The following is a 21871-nucleotide window of genomic DNA, read 5'->3' as shown; positions in this document are numbered from 1 at the left end:
TCAGATGCCTCTATACAAATGCCCATACTATGGGGAGTAAACAAGAGGAATTAAAGATGTGTGCATGTCTACGGGGATATAATTGATATAATAGAAACATGGTGAGATGGCTATTTATGTCAGTAATAGGCTGGAGAGTATGGAACTCTGTCTGGGGACAGGTGATCAGTTAACAGCGAATTTCTGGGTCAGGTTCAAAGGGAGAACAGCTGTGGGGGACATTACTGTGGGAATCTGTTACAGACTACCTGATCAAGAGGACTCTGTGGATGAAGCGCCCTATAGACAGATAGGAACAGCCTCACGCTCACAGGCCCTTGACCTCATGGGGGACTTCAACCATCCTGATATCTGTGGGAGTGATGGTATGGCCTGGCACAAGCAGTCCAGGAGGTTCCTCGATTGTGTGGAAGACAACTTCCTCCTGCAATTAATAGAGGAGCTGACAAGGAGAGGTGCCATGCTTGACTTCATGCTCACCAACAGGGAGAGGCTGGTTGGAAATGTGATACTTCAGTGCAGCCTTGGTTGTAGCGATCATGGATGGATAAGGAGTTGCTGAAGAAACTTAAAGGGGAAAGAAGAGGCTTATAAAAGGTGGAAGCAAGGACAGGTGGTCTGGGAAGAATACAGGGATGTTGTCTGGGAAGCTAGGGACCAAGTTAGGAAAGCTAAGGCCCAGTTAGAATTAAACTTGGCTACAGATGTGAAAGATAATAGGAAGGGATTCTATAGGTACACTGCAAATAAAAGACAGACTAGGGACAACATGGGCCTTCTCTGGAAGCTATTAGGAGAACTGACTTCCCTGGATTTGGAGAAGGCTGAGGTTCTCAATGAAATCTTTGCCTCAGTCTTCACTGGCAAATGTTGTGACCACACCACCCGAGTCTTGGAAGGCAGACGCAGGGACTGAAAATGAAGACCTTAGGCCCACTGTAGGAGAGGATCTGGTTCGAGACCATCTTAAGAACCTGAACGTGCACAAGTCCATGGGACCTCATGAAATCCATCTACGGGTCCTGAAGGAGCTGAGCTGACAAATGAAGTTGCTAAGCCACTGTCCATCATATTTGGAAAATCATGGCAGTCAGGTGAAGTTACCAACAATTGGAAAAAGGGTAATTGTCGTGGTTTAAACCCAACCACAAACCTCGTTCACTCACTCCCCCCCTTCTTGCCCTCCCCCTGCTTCTGGAGGGACGGAGAGGAGAATTGAAAAGAATGCAACTCCCACGGGTTGAGATAAGAACAGTTTAGTAAGTAAGGTATAACACAAATCACTGCTGCTACCACCAATAATAATAATGATAAAGGAAATAACAAGAGGAAAGAATACAACACCTCAACACCAGCCGACCAATAACTCGCCCCACTCCCCCCAGCCGAGCACCGACCGATACCTCGTCCAAACCTACCGTTCCCACCCTTCCGGGGTAACTCCCCGTTACATCCTGGGCATGGTGTGCTGTGGTATGGAATACCTCTTTGGTCAGTTTGGGTCAGGTGTCCTGTCTCTGCTTCCTCCTGGCCTCCCCTCCTCCCTTGCAGAGCATGAGGCTCAGAAAGTCCTTGGCCAGACCAAACATTTGAGCAGCAACTGAAAACATCGGCATTATCAACACTGTTCCCAGGCCAAAAGATCAAAACACAGCACTGTACTAGCTCCTAAGAAGGAGAAAAATGACTGCTACTGCTGAACCCAGGACAGTAATATAACCCCCATTTTCAAGAAGGGGAAAATGGATGACCCAGGGAACTACAGACCAGTCAGTCTTATCTCTGTGCCTGGTAAAATCTTGGAGCAGATTCTCCTGGAAGGCATGCTAAGGCATATGAAAAACAACAAGGTGGTTGGTGACAGCTAGCATGGCTTCACTAAGGGGAAATTTTGCCTGACCAATTTGGTGGCCTTCTATGATGGAGCTACAGAACTGATGGAAAGGGGCAGAGCAGTTGATGTCATCTACCTGGACTTATGCAAAGCATTCAACACTGTCCCACATGACTTCATTGTCTCTAAATTGGAGAGGCATCAATTTGATAGATTAACCACTCGGTGGATAAAGAACTGGCTGGACAGCCGCACACAAAGAGTTGTGGTCAATGGCTCAATGTCTGGCTGGAGACCAGTAATGAGTGGTGTACCTCAGGGATCGGTGTTGGGACCAGTCTTGTTCAACATCTTTCTTGGTGACATGGACAGTGGGATTGAGTGCACTGGAATGGGTTGCCCAATGAAGTTGTGAATGCTCCATCCCTGGCAGTGTTCAAGGCTGGGTTGGACAGAGCCTTGGGTGACATGGTTTAGTGTGAGGTGTCCCTGCCCATGGCAGGGCAGCTGGAACTTGATGACCTTAAGGTCCTTTCCAACTCTAACTATTCTATGATTATATGAAAAGGCTCACAGCTTTTTAGCATGGAGAATCTGTTTTACTGTAGCTTAGGTCTTGCTGGTATTTGCACACACAGTGGCTTCATCTGAAGACTTTCAGTTCTACTTTGACCTGCACTAATTGTTAAAGAAAATGGTGCTTTTGCTTAGTTGAATCTTAGCTGTTAGCTCATATTATGTTTGGGTTAAAGAGTGTTTGGAGGGCATGTTCAAACACAAAAGGTAAAAGTTGCAAGCCACACTGAATTCTCCTATAGCATAATTCATAAGGAAACTGGCGCTCTTTGCTTAACAGTTGGTCATGGCCTTATGGAAGACTGCTGAATTTTCAGAGCAGTTGCAGATACTTGGCTGTGTAACTGCTGAACACTATGAAAGTGCCTGTTTGTCTTAGTATGTGCTTAGCTGTTAAGCTTGGCTTTAGCTGCCTGCTGCCAGGTAGGACAGGAGGCTTCTCTTGGCCTCTCTCAGTGCTGCTGTTGTAACATTCTTGGTTTGTTCCTTGAATTTTTTTTCTTGGTTTAGGCAAAGTATTTAAAAAGCCCCCTTTTATTCCCACAGTATTTGTAAGTGGACTGTGAAGTATTTTTAGAATTAAAAGCCCAAACAAAACATTTTTGTGTCAAGGTTTTACTGAGAGCAGAGATTTTCCAAAATTAGGCTTGAAGTTAATTTTTAAATTTCTTTCCATCTCTGTATGCAGAGATTGTTACATCATACTGAAACAATAATATCTTGTGCATCTTTCATGATGTACACGATGCTTTTGTTCTTGTGTGTTGGCTGTGTCTCTGAGGTCTCTAAGTTTGGGCAGAAGCAGAATTGATCACTTATCGCTTGCATCTCCCTCTCTGCTGTATTTCCCCCCACTGTTCCATCATGAAGCTGACCTGAATTAAAGTTTGATGCCTTCATCATCTTTTCTTCAGCAGTCTGGGTGAGGGAGTCAGGATGGCCACTGGCAGCCAAATGATGAAGTTCATTATGTTGTAAAGCTGCCCTTAAAAAATGCCCCAGCTCTCCTGCAATCCAGTGCATCACTGTTTTAAAAGACTTCTCTTAAAGAGCTTTTCCTCTGCACATCAGAACCTTTCCTCATGCATTGATACTCTGTTCAGATAATCTGGTTTGCAAGGCAGATCTGTAGCACTCTTCATAGAATCCCAGACTGGTTTGGGTTGAAAGGGACCTTAAAGTTTCAACCCCCTGCCATGGGCAGGGACACCTTCCACTAGACCAAGTTGCTCCAAACCCCATCCAATCTGGCCTTGAACACTGCCAGGGATGGGGCAACCACAGCTTCTCTGGGCAACCTGTGCCAGCACCTCAGCAACTTCACAGGGAAGAACTTCTGCCTAAGATCTCATCTCAGTCTCCCATCTGGCAGGTTAAAGCCATTCCCCTTTATCCTTTCCTTACAGGCCCTTGTCCAAAGCTCCTCTCCAGGTTTCTTGTAGACACTTTAGGCACTGGAAGCTGCTCTAAGGTCTCCGTAGAGCCTTCTCTTCTCCAGGCTGAACAGGCCCAGCTCTCTCCGCCTTCTACCTTATGTTTCTAATTATTGAGCTTCTCGGTTTGTCTGAGGCTTGACAGAGAACTTGTAAATGATGGTAAGCAACAGCCAAGGCTGTGCTGTCCAATTTGGCTTCTACTAAATAAGGGGAGTTTATCCTGTCACTTTTCATATAATCAACTTTTATAGTGTACTTGCTTTTATGTTCTGCTTTCCTTACTTGAGGGTGACCTGGAACAGATACTATTGTGCTCCTCTTCCTCCTGTAAGCAGTAATTTGAGGCAAGGTGTTAGTCACTGCTCTGCATTTGGTGCTATGGTGTCTCAAGTACCAAGGCTGTAAAAAACAGATTGTGTTTTTCAGTAGCTGTGTCTAGTCCTAAAGCTAGTAGGTGGCAAACTGTTTTTTGAAACCTCAAGAGCATATCCCCTGTAAGGCTGAATGTAGCTGAAAATAACAGCATGGCTTGGTGTCATGGGAGGTCTAGGAAGGAGGTGGAAAACATCTACCTTAGAGGCAGTTTCCAAGTGAATTGTTTGTTCTTTTCCATCTGTCTTCAGAGACTCTTCAGCATAGTTCCTAAAAGTGAAAGCAGGGTCAGCCCTGACTTGCTGCCCACCATAAAGGCTTACAGATTGCTGCTGTTCCAGATACAACTGCATCTACGCCCTGAAGTACAGTCCACTTCTGTTACAGCTCTTTGTGAACAATCCCAGCTGTTCCTGAGCCAAACATACCTAAGGGTGAGTTGATCAGAACCACTTGTTTTTAATCGTGCTTTTAATTTGTCAACTAGAAAAACCTAGATTTCACTTATCAATTTTGATCTTATGTCTATTTTTGTTCCTTAGGTAGGTTCTTACTCACTGCTAATTCATAAAATACAGCTTTTCCATGCTCATTTTAATGAGAAGAGATTCACTGTGTTAACGTTTTTGTAAGTTATAGAACAGCTTAATTCAGGTTCAAAATCTGTAACCGTTTTACATTTAAGTATTATGTTACTATAATGCCCTTAAATTATCTTGATTCATAGATCCATGCATATTTTTTTTCCTTGGGAAGACATGTTTTGTGTTTAATGTAACTAGCTCTTTTTAAAAAATAACCCCCCACACACCCCCCCAACCATTTGAACCTGTTGTGATCTTGCACAATTCTGTTTAAGATCCATGCAATCTCTACTGGCTCCCTCACATGTACTTTTGACTGGATGACTATGGCTCAGATGGGAGAGCTCCTGAGCCTTGTGTCCTACCTCTTGTTGTGATCCAACTGCTTAGAGAGTAAGGCAAGCACACTGTTGTGCCAGAACCCTTCTAATGATCTGTGGTTTAGGAATTTCTTGAACAAGTTGTCAAGATCTTTTAATTTTTTTAATATTTTTTTTTTTTGCAATTAATATCCTTTGAGGGATTTTTTTTCTTCCCTAATTAGCCTTCAGTTAATTTCTTAATGCAGAACCTTTCACTGTGCTAAAAGAAGATAATGTACTTCAAACTAGAGAAGAGTCCAAGAGCTTGTTTGCAGTGCTCTCTAGTGACAGCTGGACATCCAGAGACTTGCTCATATGACCACTGTCTTGCTTCCCAAGTAATGTTGTTATGATCTTGTCCCAAATGGCAGCCTTTCATGTCTGAAAGCCTTTCTTTTAAGTTCATGGTGCCACATGTGTACTGTTAAATAAATTATTTAATGATTGTAGAATAGTAATAACCTGTTACAGGATATTCACTATAACTTGTAGCTTAACTCAAGTTAAACTTGATTCTTAAAAGTATAAAATGTGCTTAGTCTTAAAAGTTATTTATTCTGGCATACCTGAAGTGCTTAAGTAGTGAAATGATATCTTTTGTAAGGCTTTATTTTAGGTGAGATTTTAATAGATCATACACCCTATGACTTGAAAAAATCACTTCTGATGAAATGGGGGTCTGAATATTTTTGCTCTTGCTAGCATTCTCAGTGTAATGGCTCGGAGGGACTGCCCTACAATCTCAGTTGCTCGTGGGCCTGTATTTGATCCAAACCATTTGTATAAAGAACAAAGGAATAATTGAATTAGCTCTCGTTTTCAAAAAGGGAAGATTGGTTTGACACTAGATCTGAACAAGCATAAACCTGCACAGAAAACACCCCTTTTGAAATCCCAGTTAGATCTGTAGGCATTAAAATGGTGTCTGCAATTCCTGTTTATTTCAGGGTTGGTACTTGGTGCTTCTTTGGGTAAGGATCCAGTTGATGTAGGAACATTCCAAAAGACATGTTTATGCACAGATGGACTAAACAGTTCACTGTTAAATCTACAGTTTGTTGAGATATGCTATAACTGTAAGTTCAATTCTTTACAATTTTGGCTATTTTGTAGATTCTGGAAATGATACTGAATATTCCTGATGCAAAATGAGACCCTTAAGTATTCAGCCTTTATTTGGATGGCCTAAGCAGTATGCCTTTATAAAGGGTAAAGAACAAATGAAATTGGTTTGGTAATACGTAGTACTTAAAGGGTTGCAGTGTCATAGATTTAAAGCGTGCTAGACACTGTGCTAGACAAAGTTGTTTCTCTTCATCCAAAAACCCATGGAAGAAAGGGGAAATAATAGGTAGTATAGAAAGGAATGGTGTGTGGGTGAGAGCTACTTTACCCAGGGCACTTCCTTCTCCTCCTCTTACTTCCTTTCCTGTTCCCTGCAATAGATTTCAGGTACAAACTTTGTTTCTGAGGTGCTTTATCCACCAAGACTGATTCTGTTGACTAAAATAGGAATTCTTCTGCTATTCATTAGAAGTAGAAACACTGACTTTTGTTTTGGATTTGCTTTTTCAGACCTCCTTCTGGATGACCAACGTGTATTTTAACTGATTGTATCAGAAACTAAGTCTCTGACTTCCCATTCATTCCAGCTGGTAGCAATGCTTATAATGCAAATAAATCATGATTCAGGATCACACAAACATTACTCTTAAAACTTTCTAGATGATTGTAGTTGCTTTAGTTGTGTTCTATGCTAGCAGAAGCCTTTTTCAAAGTTTACAGTTAACATTGGAGCACCACATTCCCCATTTACTGGGAGCCCTGGGGGCTGGCAATATGGGAAACTCATGTGTTTGCCATGATGACAGTGGAGCAGAAGACAATGTGGAATCTCGGAATCAGCAAATGGAGAACAGTAGAGTACATGTACCTGAAGCAAGAAGCCACCCAAGGGACCCTGTCCGTCCACCCAGGAGGGGTCGAGGGCCTCATGAACCAAGAAGGAAAAAACAGAATGTGGATGGACTAGTACTCGACACATTGGCTGTAATTCGGACATTAGTAGATAAGTAAGTACCTCCTCAAGGAATAATCCAACATGAGTGAAAATGTTCTTGTCTCCTTTCAAACTGTGGCTCCATCCTCTCACCAGTCTGCACCTGACCCTCCCTGAAGCAGCTGCGTGTTTCCATCTGGAGGCTTAGGAGAGGAGCACCTTTCCTAGGTAATAGAAGTAGCTCTGAAGTGCACAGGTACAGACTCTCCCAGGAGCTGAGAGCTTTCTCACAATTCCTGTATGGCACTACACGCAGGTGGGATGAGGAGTGTGTTCAGTGTTTCTTACCTGGCATAGATACACAGTTTAGGAAGCAACAAACACTTCAGAGTTTGGGAACTTCTCTCCTAAAAATTGATTGTTGTGCAAGTTTTTTGTTTTCAGGCTGTATTTACATTTCTTTGGAAATAGTTAAGCAAAACTGAGAAGCTTTGATCTTTGTTAGCTTGTATAAACAGACTGAGGTTTTCTCTCTACTTTTAAGGGACTGCATGTTGTGACTGTTCAACTGTGTTCTTTACATGCTCAAAGCACCCATTAAGGGGGATATTTATGGTTTCATCATTTTTGTTTGTTTTGCATTGTTTTCTACAAAGTTTTTAAAGGACCTTTCAAATGATGGGATAAGTTAGCTCATCACCTTTTAGATTAGGTGCAGGCTAGGAATTGGAAAGGCCGAAACAGAAGGAAAGGAACTATTCTAGCTTCACAGCTAGGGTTTGAGTTTAAGGTGGACGAGGCTCAGAATGTGAGCCTTGATTCATATATCTGCATTGTTACTTTGAAATGTGCCTGCAGAGTTTGTCTTCCTGCTGTAAAATGCTTTAAATGGAAATAACAGGATTTTTATTTTTTTTTTTTTCCTGAACATTTAAATCTAAGGGGTTTGGTTTTCTTAACAGGTTTTATTTTGTGGTCTGTCTTCAAATCATAAAGTTAAAACTGTTTTGAAAGCCTCTCCCTAATCTTGCATGCCTTCCCCTTTCCCCTAAGTTCGGCTTCTTAAGCTGTTTCACAACACTTCATGCATAGTTGATCCTGTTCCTGTGGGTCTTGCAATCAGTTTTGTAATCTTGTAAGTGCTTTCCTATGCTACAGGGGGACAATAAGCAGTTATTTTGCTGATCCTGGAGTCCTGTTTCTGATAAATTCCTGAAGCTACCGTGTTTCTTATTTAATACAGACTCCAGTGAAATACTTTGAGACTCCCATAACCACATGGGTTGGAAGGGACCTCATGAAGATCATCCACTCCAGCCTCCTGCTTAAAACCCAGTTCTAGCAGGAGCAGGTGGCTCATGATTTTACCCAGTCAAGTGTTGAACATCTTCATGATATAGAGAATCCTCCACATCCTTGGGTCCCCGTTCTAGTGTTTGACCATGCCCATGACTTAAATAGTAAATAGTTTTAAAAGTTGGAATTTCCTATGTTCTAACACACCCCTGTTCCATGCAACTCTGAAAAATCTGAATGTCCTCTCTGCTCTTTCCCATTACATAGTTGCAGACAGCAGTATGATTTCTTCTCCTTTCCACTACTCCCCCTTATGGATGAACAAACCTATTTCTCATAGCTTCTGCTTCTGTGACATATTTTTCAGCCATCAACCATCTTGGAAGCCCTCTGCTAGACTCATTCTTTTGATGTCTGGTCGTGAGGAGCCCAAAAAGGGGCTGTACTGGAATGCTGGTTTCCCTTGTTTTGCAAGCCCCAGCTAGTTTTATAATGCAGCTAAATATTGCAAGTTCTTGCAGATAAGACAAAGAGCTATGGTTATGAATAATGGAGGGGTCTGTTCACAAGGCAAGATCTCTAAATATGTCTGAAAAAAGTTTAAGAAGCTGTTCTGCTAGACTTGAAGCTAATTATAAACCCTTCTTAGATTAATAGGAATGTTCACTTAGAAAAAATATCATGTCTGGAGGTCTTGTTTTTCAGTGTAGAATCATAGAATAGTTAGGGTTGGAAAGGACCTTAAGATCATCTTGTTCCAACCGCCCTGTCATGGGTAGGCATCCTCACCCTAGACCATGTCGCCCAAAGCTCTGTCCAACCTGGCCTTGAACATTGCCAGGGATGGGGTAGCCGCAGCTTCTCTGGGCAACCTGTTCCAGTGCCTCACCATCCTTACAGTAAAGAACTTCCTCCTTATATCCAACCTGAACTTCCCTTGTTTAAGTTCGACCCTTTTCCCTCTTGTCCTACCACTACAGTCCCTGATGAAGAGTCCCTCTCCAGCATCCTTGTAGCCCCCTTCAGACACTGGAAGGCTGCTATGAGGTCTCTGCAAAACCTTCTCTTCTCCAGGCTGAACAGCCCCAACTTTCTTAGCCTGTCTTCATATGGGAGGTGCTTCATAGAATCATAGAATCATAGAATAGTTAGGGTTGGAAAGGACCTCAAGATCACCTAGTTCCAACCCCCCTGCCATGGACAGGGACACCTCTCACTAAACCATCCCACACAAGGCTTCATCCAACCTGGCCTTGAACACCGCCAGGGATGGAGCACTCATAACCTCCCTGGGCAACCGATTCCAGTGTCTCACCACCCTAACAGGAAAGAATTTCCTCCTTATATCCAATTTAAACTTCCCCTGTTTAAGTTTTAACCCGTTACCCCTTGTCCTGTCACTACAGTCCCTGACAAAGAGTCCCTCCCCAGCATCCCTATAGGCCCCCTTCAGGTACTGGAAGGCTGCTATTAGGTCTCCACGCAGCCTTCTCTTCTCCAGGCTGAAAAGCCCCAACTTCCTCAGCCGGTCTTCATACGGGAGGTGCTCCAGTCCCCTGATCATCCTCGTGGCCCTCCTCTGGACTTGTTCCAGCAGTTCCATGTCCTTTTTAAGTTGAGGACACCAGAACTGGACACAATACTCCAGGTGAGGTCTCACAAGAGCAGAGTAGAGGGGCAGGATCACCTCCTTCGACTTGTTGGTCACACTCCTTTTGATGCAGCCAAGGATACGGTTGGCTTTCTGGGCTGCGAGTGCACACTGCCGGCTCATGTTCATTTTCTCATCGACCAGCACCCCCAAGTCCTTCTCTGCAGGGCCGCTCTGAATCTCTTCTTTGCCCAGTCTGTAGCTGTGCCTGGGATTGCTCCGACCCAGGTGTAGGACCTTGCACTTGTCGTGGTTGAACTTCATAAGGTTGGCATCAGCCCACTTCACAAGCGTGTCAAGGTCCCTCTCGATGGCATCCCTTCCCTCCAGCATATCAACCGGACCACACAGCTTGGTGTCATCGGCAAACTTGCTGAGGGTGCACTCAATCCCACTGTCCATGTCAGCGACGAAGATGTTAAACAAGACTGGTCCAAACACCGATCCCTGAGGGACACCACTCGTTACCGGTCTCCAGCCGGCCATTGAGCCATTGACCACAACTCTTTGTGTGCAGCTGTCCAGCCAGTTCTTTATCCACCGAGTGGTCCATCCATCAAATTGATATCTCTCCAATTTAGAGAGAAGGATGTTGTGTGGGACAGTGTCAAACGCTTTGCACAAGTCCAGGTAGATGACGTCAACTGCTTTACCCTTACCCATCAATTCTGTAGCCCCATCATAGAAGGCCACCAAATTGGTCAGGCAGGATTTCCCCTTAGTGAAGCCATGCTGGCTGTCACCAAGCACCTTGTTGCTTTTCATGTGCCTTAGCATGCCATCCAGGAGAATGTGTTCCAAGATTTTGCCAGGCACAGAGGTGAGACTGACTGGTCTGTAATTCCCCGGGTCTTCCATTTTCCCCTTCTTGAAAATGGGGGTTATATTTCCCTTTTTCCAGTCATCGGGAACTTCACCTGACTGCCATGATTTTTCAAATACGATGGCCAGTGGCTTAGCAACTTCATTTGCCAGCTCCTTCAGGACCCGTGGATGGATTCCATCAGGTCCCACGGACTTGTGTGCGTTCAGATTTTTAAGATGGTCTCGAACCAGATCCTCTCCTACAGTGGGCCCAAGGTCTTCATTCTCACAGCCCCTGCATCTACTTTCTAAGAACTGGGTGGTGCAGTCAGAGCCTTTGCCAGTGAAGACCGAGGCGAAGAAGTCATTCAGAACCTCTGCCTTCTCCAAATCCTGCGTAGCCAGTTCTCCCGAAAGCTTCCTCAGGGGGCCTATTTTGTCCCTAGTCTGTTTTTTGTTTGCTACGTACCTGTAGAATCCCTTCCTATTATCCTTAACACCCCGGCTAGGTTTAATTCTAACTGGGCCTTAGCCTTCCTAGCCTGGTCCCTAGCTTCCCGGACAACATCCCTGTACTTTACCCAGGACGCCTGTCCTTGCTTCCATTTTATATAAGCCTCTTTTTTCCTTTGAATTTTCCTCAGCAGCTCCTTATCCATCCAAGGAGGTCTCCTGGCCCTCCTGCTGCACTTCCTTCTAGTTGGGATGCAGCACTCCTGAGCTTGTAGCAGGTGATAAGGGCTTCAGCCCCTTATCATTCTCCTGGCCCTACTCTGGACTTGCTCCAACAGCTCCATGTCCTTTTTATGTTGAGGACACCAGAACCACACACATTGCTGCAAGTGGGGTCTTAGAAGAGCAGAGTAGAGGGGCAGGATCACCTCCTTCAACCTACTGCTCCTTTTGATGCAGCCCAGGATACGGTTGACTTACTGGGCTGTGAGTGCATGTTGAAGCTGGCTCATGTTCTCATTGACCATCACCCCCAATTCCTCTTCAGGACTGGTCTGAATCTCTTCTTTGCCCAGCCTGTAGCTGTGCCTGGGATTCCTCCGACCCAGGTGTAGGACCTTGCACTTGTCGTGGTTAAACTTCATAAGGTGGGCATCGGCCCACCTCACAAGCATGTCAAGGTCCCTCTGGATGGCATTCCTTCCCTCCAGCATCTCAACCAAACCACACAGCTTGGTGTCATCGGCAAACTTGCTGAGGGCACACTCAATCCCACTGCCCATGTCACCGACAAAGATGTTGAACAAGATCGGTCCCAACACTGACCCCTGAGGGACACGTCTGGTCTCCAACTGGACATTGAGCCATTGACCCCAACTCTTTGTGTGTGGCCATCCAGCCAGTTCTTTAGACACCAAGTGGTCCATCTATCAAATTGATGTTTCTCCAATTAAGAGACAAGGTTTTTATGTGGGACAGTGTTGAATGCTTTGCACAAGTCCAGGTAGATGATATCAACTGCTCTGCCCCTGTCCATCAGTTTTGTAGCCCCTTCATAGAAGGCCACCAAGTTGGTCAGGTATGATTTGCCTTTAGTGAAGCAATGTTGGCTGTCACCACCCCCCTTGTTTTTCATGTGCCTTAGCATGCCTTCCAGGAGAATGTGCTCCAAGATTTTGCCAGGCAGCGGTGGGACTGAGTGGTCTGTAATTCCCTGGGTCATCCATTTTCCCCTTCTTGAAAATGGGGGTTATATTTCCCTTTTTCCAGTCGTCGGGAACTTCACCTGACTGCCATGATTTTCCAAATATGATGGACAGTGGATTAGCAACTTCATCCATCAGCTCCTTTAGGACCCGCGGATGGATTTCATGAGGTCCCATGGACTTGTGCGCTTTCAGGTTCTTAAGATGATCTCAAACCTGATCCTTTCGTATAGTGGGCCTAAGGTCTTCATTTTCACAGTCCCTGTTTCTGCCTTCCAAGACTTGAGCAGTGTTGCCAGAGCACTTGCCAGTGAAGACCAAGGCAAAGAATTCATTGAGAACCTCAGCCTTCTCCAAATCCAGGGTAGCTAGTGTTTCTGTTTCCTTCCAGAGAGGGCCACATTATTCTTAGATTTCCTTTTGGTGGCAACATACTTATAGAAGACTTTCCTGTTATCCTTGATATCCCTGGCCGGTCTCAATTCTAAGTGGGCCTTAACTTTCCTGACCTGGTTCCTAGCTTCCTGGTCAGTGTCCCTGTATTCTTCCCGGGGCTGCCTGTCCTAACTTCCACCTTTTATAAGCTTTTTTCCTTCTATGGAAAGTTTTTTTATCTGCATGATTAATCTGTGTTGAAATTATTTTCTAAAATTCATTTGTATTTTACGTTTCTAATTTAATTTCAGAGCTGTGTGATAGAAATTGAGCATGGCACGTATCATTCTAAGCCTGGGGTTAATCTGCAGTGCTCAAACATAGCATTTAGGTCATGCTGTTGTGAATGATTTTTATGCTGCTTACTGAATGGGATTTTGAGATCTTGCTTTAGGAACTCCCAGTAGCAGTGAATGCTCAGATGGGCAGACCTGGCCATAGCTTCTTGTCCTTGCTCCAGCACCAAGCCTTAGGAACTGATCTAATTTGAACTCTTAATGGTTTTCATGTTGGAAAGGTGACTGGGTTAAATAGCTTCTGTTCAACTGCCTTACCTACCTCTTACAGTTCTTGTTACTGAGTTTGAAGTCTGTGATGCTCACAGATGGCTTACATGTCATTTTGTGGGTGTTTTTTGTTTTGTTCTTTTTTAGTGTTTATATATTTAGCAGAGAATTTCTGGGGGAAAGTATGTTTAAGCTGTGTCCCTTGTGCACTGTACCAGAGATTGTGAAGTGAGCCAAGAGCAGTCTCGTTTCATACTCCAAGGAACCCTGCTAATGAGTAGCACTAAGGCTAGGGATTATGTTCAGCTTTTAGACATGCAGATATGGATCACCATTTTATTCATCAGCTATTGTAGATATGAAGATGTTGATTTTGAGCCAGAGAGAGGCTCCATTCCCATCTGTGTTTCAGATCTGAAAGTGGCATTAGCAGTCTGCTTTTTGATGAAACTTCCTTTTGTTAAATACTGGAGTAATTTTCTGTCTGTGTATTATCATTTAGTGTATTATGTTGATGATTGTGCATAAAATTTGACCTGTGTAATATCTCTTTCAGTGACCAGGAGCCTCCTTATTCAATGATCACGTTGCATGAAATGGCAGAAACAGGTATCAGGGCATTGTGTTGGGCATTTCAGTTGTGGTTCCAAAGCACAAAAGAAAAAAAAACCCCAAACAAAAAACCAACCCAAAAAAAGCCACAACCCTCTTTTCTTTGCAAAGACAAATGCATGTGAGCAATATGAGTTATGATTTTATGTAGCTCTAGAGAGGTGGGATCCAAAATACAGTTCTACTCTTCAGAAGCTTCACTGAGCTTATTGCCTTTGCCTCAGCTTTGAACTCTGTTAAACTTCCCATGTGAATTCTCCAGAATCATCCAACGGATGGCCAAAACTCGTAACGGCATTAAACCATAAGCTACAAAGCATGTCTGTCTGCAGCAAGGCAGAGCCAACCTAGATGTGTATGGTAGACATGGTTTAAACCCATGTGCTCCTGTGCTGGCAAATACTACATACTTTTTGTCTGGGGTTTTGCTGTGCTCACCTCTGCTTTATTGATGTAGTTGTTCCAACCCTGTCCCTAAGTTCTGCATTATGAGCTTTGTCAGCATGGGCTGTTTCATCTTTGTTACAGTTGGAGAAATTCTCTCAGCTCAAGATTTTTGTCTCTTGGTAGAGTTGCTACTGGTCTTAAGAAATATATTTCTAGATCATCATGAATTAATCAACCTGATTAGATATTATAACACTTCAGTAAATGTTTTTCAGGGGAATGTGCAAACAAACTCAAACTCCAGTGTATTACCTATTTGTCACTGTTGAAGGGAGCACTAAGTGTCTTTAACCTCACTCTCCTATATGCAGATACAGACTCTGTCTATATTTTCACTTTGAAGGGAACTACTTTCTTGTAAATCTGAACCTGGTTTACTTTATTAGTAGTTTAACATCTTATATGTGGATTATTGTGTACTTGCAAATAGAGGCTGTTGTCTACTCATTAAGCAGTGAGAGCTGTTCCTTAGGAAAACATTTTCTGTAGACCACTAGGCATGGGACAAACTAATGCAGTTCCTCAGAGGCTCATGTCTCCCCACTTGAGGGAACTCAGGAAGAGTCCTCCCATTCTTGCTAGAAGAAATACTTACTCAGTGTCATCATGGATGCAGCATTTCACATTTAAGAGTTGATATTGGACACTGAACTCTTAGAGTATCGCACTGGAGCAAAGTGCTTGTCCATATTGGTCATGAGTGTTCTTTCCTAATACCAGTGGGAGCTCAAGGATGCTCTGGCCTGGGCAAGACTGTTCTCCAAACAAGAGAGGGTTTCACTATTACCCAAGCTGCTGTAAACCTTTTTCTCCTTGAATTTAAACTTCTAACCTACTGCCAACCAAGATATTGATGTAAAAGGTAAACTGTTGGGTTGTTCTTCAATTTATATTTAGGGATGTATTTTGAACATTTCAGGATCGCAGTGTTAATTCTGAGTGTTACTTCTGTTTTGTGGTTGACAGATGAAGGCTGGTTGGAAGTGGTCCAATCTTTAATTAGAGTTATTCCATTAGAAGATCCCCTGGGACCAGCTGTTATAACGCTGCTACTTGATGAATGTCCGCTGCCAACAAAAGTGAGTCTAAGGCAAAAATATTTACCTGTGGTTGAATTTCAGTTATTCGTGGTTGTCACACCCATGATAGCTCCTGAGAGGGTTTCACCAGTGATGCAAAACTGTGAGCTGTTCAGAAAATGGCTGTGACTTGCAGTTTGGAGTAATTTGTGGTGACTTGCTATATAATTATGACTTGGTATGATGTATAATGTTGGTCAATGAGAAACTGAACATGAGCCAGCAGCGTGCGCTCATGACCCAGAAAGCCAACCGTATCCTGGGCTGCATCAAAAGGAGCGTGACCAACAGGTCAAAGGAGGTGATCCTGCCCCTCTACTCTGCTCTTGTGAGACCTCACTTGGAGTATTGTGTACAGTTCTGGAGTCCTCAACATAAAAAGGACATGGAACTGTTGGAGCAGGTCCAAAGGAGGGCCACGAGGATGATCAGGGGACTGGAGCACCTCCCGTATGAAGGCACACTGAGAGAGTTGGGGCTGTTTAGCCTGGGGAAGAGAAGGCTGTGTGGATACCTCATAGCAGCCTTCCAGTATCTGAAGGGGGGCTACAGGGATGTTGGGGAGGGATTCTTCATTAGAGACTATAGTGATAGGACAAGGGGTAATGGGTTCAAACTTAAACAGGGGAAGTTTAGATTAGATATAAGGAGGAAGTTCTTTACTCTGAGGGTGGTGAGGCACTGGAATTGGTTGCCCAAGGTAGTTGTGAATACTCCATCCTTGGCAGTGTTCAAGGCCAGGTTAGACAGAGTCTTGGGTGACATGGTTTAGTGTGAGGTGTCACTGCCCATGGCAGGGTTTTTGGAACTTCATGATCTTAAGTTCCTTTCTAACCCTAACTATTCTATGATTCTGTGATAATTGCTACTTAATGCTAGAAGCCGGGGGGGGGGGGGGGGGGGGGGGAATGTTGTTGATGGAGAAGAACAAGAGGTCTTTGGTCTTTAGCTGCTTTTCCTGCTTTCCTCTACTGCCCTGTGGTACGTGTATGCTCTACAGATATCATGAAAGTAGTCCAAGTTCTGTCTTTCTGTTCTCCAGTTCTGGAAGCTGCACATTTAGAAGTCCCTACTGAATTTGTTCCTATCCTGTGCATAAGCAATACAACACCAGTGTGTGTTCAGTTAAACACATGAGGTGTTTTTAACTATGAAATATTTAGATAGAGTTTTGGCAAATTAGAATACTTTTCACTGACCACTTGTCCTGGGTTCAGCTGTAATAGTTATTTTTCTCCTTTTTAGTAGCTGGTGCAGTGCTGTGTTTTTTACTTTAGCCTGAGAACAGTGCTGATAACACACTGATGTTTTAGTTGTTGCTAAGTAATGCTTAACCTGATCAAGGACTTTTCAGTCTCATGCTCTGCCAGCGAGGAGAGGTACGGGAAGTCAGGAGGGAGCAGAGACAGGATGTCTGACCCAAACTAGCCAAAGGGGTATTCCATCCCACAGTACATCATGCCCAGTATAGAAACTGCGGGGGAGTTACCTGAAAGGCCAGGTCGCTGCTCCAGTCAGGCTGGGTATCCGTCACTCACTCCTCCCCTTCCCCCCACACTCCCAGAGGGATGGGGAGGAGAATCAAAAGAATGTAAATCCCACAGGTTGAGATAAGAACAGTCCAGTAACTAATCCCGAACAGCAGTCTGGGCCTTCTGAGTAACTCCCTTCAATTTCTATACTGGGCATGATGTGCTGTGGAATGGAATACCCCTTTGGCTAGTTTGTTTCAGGTGTCCTGTCTCTGCTTCCTCCTGGCTTCTTGTGCCCCTCCTCACTGGCAGAGCATGAGACTAAAAGTCCTTGATCGGAGTAAGCATTACTTAACACACCGATGTTTTTAATTGTTGCTATCAGCACTGTTCTCAGGCTAAAGTTGAAAACACGGCACTGCACCAGCTACTAGGAAGGAGGAAAATAACTGCTATAGCTGAACCCAGGACAATTACCGTCATTGGTGATTTCCTAAATTAGTGTGGCTACAGAAAGCCATTTATTCCCTCAAGAACATAATTTATGACATCTTGCAAAGCTGACAGTTTCCTAAATTTATGATTGGGATTGTGGGCTCTTTTTTTGGGGAGCTTATCTCTTCAGTCCTGAATTCTAAAGTTTGAAACTGCCCTTTTAGTTTGGAAAGGGTGAGTTTTAGGACACTGGAAACAGAGTAGATGGTGTACCAGGTGTGCTGGTTGGTAGTTTGCCTTTGTCTACTTGTCTAATTTGTATTGCTATAGGTAGGTTACTTGTCTATGTCCAGAGTGTCCCAAGTTGTTGATCACACCAGTGACCAATTTGGTGCTAATTGTAAAGTTAAAACTCTTGGTTATGTTGAACTTTTCTTCCCATCTGTTCTGTATTACCTTCTTATCTTAAAAGATAACCATCCTGTGCTGTCTGTGATGTGATGCCGACTTTAGTACTATAATATAAAAATAATTGGTTGTACTATATTGATTTAGGGGGAAAATTGTATCTGACACTGATGATGAGACTTCTGATTTTTCTTTTTCAGGACGCATTACAGAAGTTAACTGAAATATTAAACTTAAGTGGAGCTGCTGCTTGCCAGGATGCTTGTCACCCTGCCAAACACCGGAATACAACGGCAGTGCTGGGCTGCTTAGCAGAGAAGTTAGCAGGTAAAGCTGTGGAATTCTTCAGGAAGCTTGCACTTGGCTCACTGAGGCACCATCTGCTGTAGCACCCGTACTGCAGCTGAGTTCAGAAACATTGTCTTAGAACTGAATAATGTTTCACATTGCGGGGAGACCTCGTGTGAAAATCTACTGTATGATTAAAACATTGAGCACTCCCTAGCTTGGGTCTGAATGAGCCGTTCACAATCCCACATACTTGAAAAGCATCAAATCCTTCTGATGTGTGGTTAGTGATTGTGGATCAGTGTTTGCTTATGGTATATTGCCTCAGTACTGGTCACCAGTCTCTTCTGTGGATCTACTCTGGCTGTGTGTGAATTACTGAGAACACATAGTTCTTTTACCCATAGGCAGGAGTATCAAATTAGTAGACTTGGAAGCTATAGAGAAACAAAAAATATGGGATTTTTTTCTGCTAAACGTGTATTGTTCTATCGTAGGTCACAGAAAAGACTCCCTCTTCTATGTTACTTAAAAGAAAATTGCTGGGATTCTATTTTAAGGTGTCTTCTCATACAGAAATTTTTATTCCTTGCCATTTCTAGTACCCTGCTGGAAACTGACGATTTAGTTACTTTCCTGCTGATGGTTGATTTTGTATCTAGCTTTTTGATCCTTTTCTGAAAGTGGACAGGAAAAGGAAGAAAAAGTGGTTGTCTGGTATCGCCTAATGGTTATTAGAAAAAATCCGTGTTTCTGTCAAAAAAAGTAAAGAACAAGGGCAGGAAGCTTTTTTATACTATAATACTTCTACCCTGTTATAGAATCATAGAATAGTTAGGGTTGGAAAAGACCTTAAGATCATCTAGTTCCAACCCCCCTGCCATGGACAGGGACACCTCACATTAAACCATGTCACCCAAGTCTCCATCCAACCTGGTCTTGAATACTGCCAGGGATGGAGCATTCACAACTTCCTTGGGCAACCCATTCCAGTGCCTCACCACCCTCAGAGTAAAGAACTTCTTCCTTATATCTAACCTAAACTTCCCCTGTTTAAGTTTGAACCCATTACCCCTTGTCCTATCACTAAGTCAAAATTAGATACTGTCTCTACTTTCATTTTAGTGGACAGAGATCTTGCTGTATCAGCTCAGGCAGCAAATCTGTTAATGCTGTGTTGGAACTCACTGCAATTTGTTTGAGTTTGTAGATGCCAGAGTTGGGTTCCCTTGTACCTTTCTCTTGATTCAGCACACAGTGTTTCAGGGCTTTTTTTTTTTTTTAATTTTATTTTTAAATTGGCTGCTTGCTATGATGCTGATGCAAATTGTATCATTAACTATCAGGTAGGCTGCATTAGATGCTCAGTTTTACTTATTTTGGGCTACTGATCTTTATACATTGATTCTGGAAGTAAAAGGGAGCCGGTCTCTTTTCAAAAGTAATGAGCATGAAAATAATAAGCAGAGGCTGGTAGAGTCTTCAAAATCTTAGAAGTGTGGATAGAACTCTACCCATTTACAGCAGGTAAACTGAATATGTTTGTAATTTGCCAGTAACTGTGTAATTATTAAATGTGTACCAAATATTTTACTGGGAACAACGATAATTGTTCTACATACATTGGGACTTGGACCTGCTCAAGCGAGTCCAGAGGAGGACACAAGGATGCTCTGAGGGCTGGAGCAGCTCTGCTTTGGAGAAAGGCTGTGAGAGCTGGGCTTGTTCAGCCTGGAGAAGAGAAGGCTCCGGGGAGACCTTAGAGCAACTTCCAGTTTAGGTACTACTTTAGGGGCTACAAGAAACCTGGAGAGGGGCTTTGGACAAGGGCCTGCAGGGACAGGATAAGGGGGAGTGGCTTTAACCTGCCAGAGGGGAGATTGAGATGAGATCTTAGGCAGAAATTCTTCCCTGTGAGGGTGCTGAGGTGCTGGTACAGGTTACCCAGAGAAGCTGTGGCTGCCCCATCCCTGGCAGTGTTCAAAGCCAGATTGGAGGGGGCTTGGAGCAACCTGCTCTAGTGGAAGGTGTCCCTGCCATGGCAGGGGGGTGAAACTGGATGAGCTGTAAGGTCCCTTCCACCGCAAATGATTCAAGGATTCTACGTTATAGTTCTGCTTTGCTGAGAAGTTCTTGTTCTTTAGTTTTTGTCTTGTGTTTAAAAGATCTGTGCAATGATGAGTATAGGGTAGTTCCCATGGATGTGGTCAACTTTTAATGTCCTTGTAGGTCCTGCGAGCATAGGCTTACTCAGCCCAGGCATATTGGAATATTTACTTTACAGCCTGGTAAGTGTCTTCCATCTTTTTGTATGTATCTATACATAACAGTTAAAATGCTTTTTTTTGTTATTATTGTGAAAAGTTAGGGTCATATTTGGTAAATACTGGTAATATCTGTTACAGAAAGTTGAGATTCCAGAGAGTCTCTAGGATCTCCATCTTTGGAGATAATTAGAAGTCACTAGGACAAGGCACTGAGCAGCCTGATCTCAAACCAGCTCTCCACAGGAGGCTGAGCTAGAGGAGCTGTGGAGTTCCCCTTCAACCTTAAGCATTCTGTGGCAGACTAACAGCTTCTCCAACCCATCCGTGCTGGGTGTTTATTAAATAACTTTTCTTCCTGCCCATGTTTAGAACTTCCAGTCCCATCCGACAGTGATGCTTTTTGCACTAATAGCACTGGAGAAGTTTGCACAAACAAGTAAGTATTAGCCTGATACTGCTCTTAACAGCCATACTATGCTTCTACTGTAACTTGGGAGCATGAGAGGCTGGGTTGGTGTAAACATAAGTATGGAAGAGAAATGTTTGTCCACTTAGGCAAGAAATATTTACTGCTTTATTGACATCCCTCTACCCCTGCAAACTCTTGAGATATTTGCTGAAACTCAGTGCAGTCCTTCCCAGTTGGAAATTGATGTAGAAAGACTCATGCCATGAGGCCTTTGTCACTGAAATAAATCTATTACAGGTAGAGAACAGCTATGATTGGGTATTTGCAAGCAGGAAAAAATACTTATTGCTTTAACAACACCCCACCCACAAACCATTAAGGGATTTGTGGAAACTCAGTCCTTCTCAGCTTCAAAATTGCTGCATAAAGACTTATGACATAAGACCTTTGTTATTTGAAAGGAAATAAATCTCTGTTAGAGAGATGGAGAACAGCTGTGATATAATAGCCTCTTGATGAAGCTCTGTGCTGAGGACTGGTATATTGGAGTGTGAAGTTAATGCACATCTGCTTGGGGAAAGAAATTTATGCTGTTTGTAATAGGTTTAGGGGGGGTTCTACTGCATTTGTAGAATGTTACTATTTTTAACTGAACTTGTCACTAGTTTATAACATTTATTCTTTTTTGCTGTCATTGCAGGTGAAAATAAACTGACAATTTCTCAATCATGCATTAGCGACCAACTGATCCTGCTTGAGAAATGGACAGATAATCCAGACTATTTAAAACGTCAGGTTGGGTTCTGTGCCCAGTGGAGTTTAGACAATCTGTGTAGGTATAAGAAAACGATGGATTCAGTATATAAACTGGGGAGAGTCATCCAGAAGGCCCAGATTGCTGCTCGGGTCAGGCTGGGTATCAGTCGGCGGGTGGTGAGCAA

The 21871-nt window shown here is 43.5% G+C and overlaps 1 protein-coding gene across 9 annotated transcripts in view; it reads left to right on the top strand.

Moving 5' to 3' along the window:
- LOC136004317 (RING finger and SPRY domain-containing protein 1) overlaps window positions 1-21871 on the top strand; it is a 66485-nt gene that overhangs the window by 21344 nt on the left and 23270 nt on the right. For 5 of the 9 annotated variants that reach the window (XM_065660714.1, XM_065660717.1, XM_065660711.1 and 2 more), the window contains 8 exons: window positions 4470-4652; window positions 6740-7236; window positions 14070-14122; window positions 15539-15651; window positions 18167-18293; window positions 20484-20542; window positions 20891-20957; window positions 21631-21762. In XM_065660714.1, the coding sequence (XP_065516786.1) occupies window positions 6890-7236; window positions 14070-14122; window positions 15539-15651; window positions 18167-18293; window positions 20484-20542; window positions 20891-20957; window positions 21631-21762 (898 nt within the window). In that variant the 5' untranslated portion in view covers window positions 4470-4652; window positions 6740-6889. Of the gene's footprint in view, window positions 1-4469; window positions 4653-6111; window positions 6241-6739; window positions 7237-14069; window positions 14123-15538; window positions 15652-18166; window positions 18294-20483; window positions 20543-20890; window positions 20958-21630; window positions 21763-21871 lie in introns of all 9 variants that reach the window. The other 4 variants (XM_065660718.1, XM_065660716.1, XM_065660720.1 and 1 more) reach the window with 4 other exon arrangements.

Source organism: Lathamus discolor, chromosome W (assembly GCF_037157495.1).
Source record: "Lathamus discolor isolate bLatDis1 chromosome W, bLatDis1.hap1, whole genome shotgun sequence".
In the NCBI taxonomy this organism is placed as follows: domain Eukaryota; kingdom Metazoa; phylum Chordata; class Aves; order Psittaciformes; family Psittacidae; genus Lathamus; species Lathamus discolor.
The sequence above is the reverse complement of the archived record's forward strand: the minus strand, read 5'-3'. Positions and strand labels throughout refer to the sequence as shown.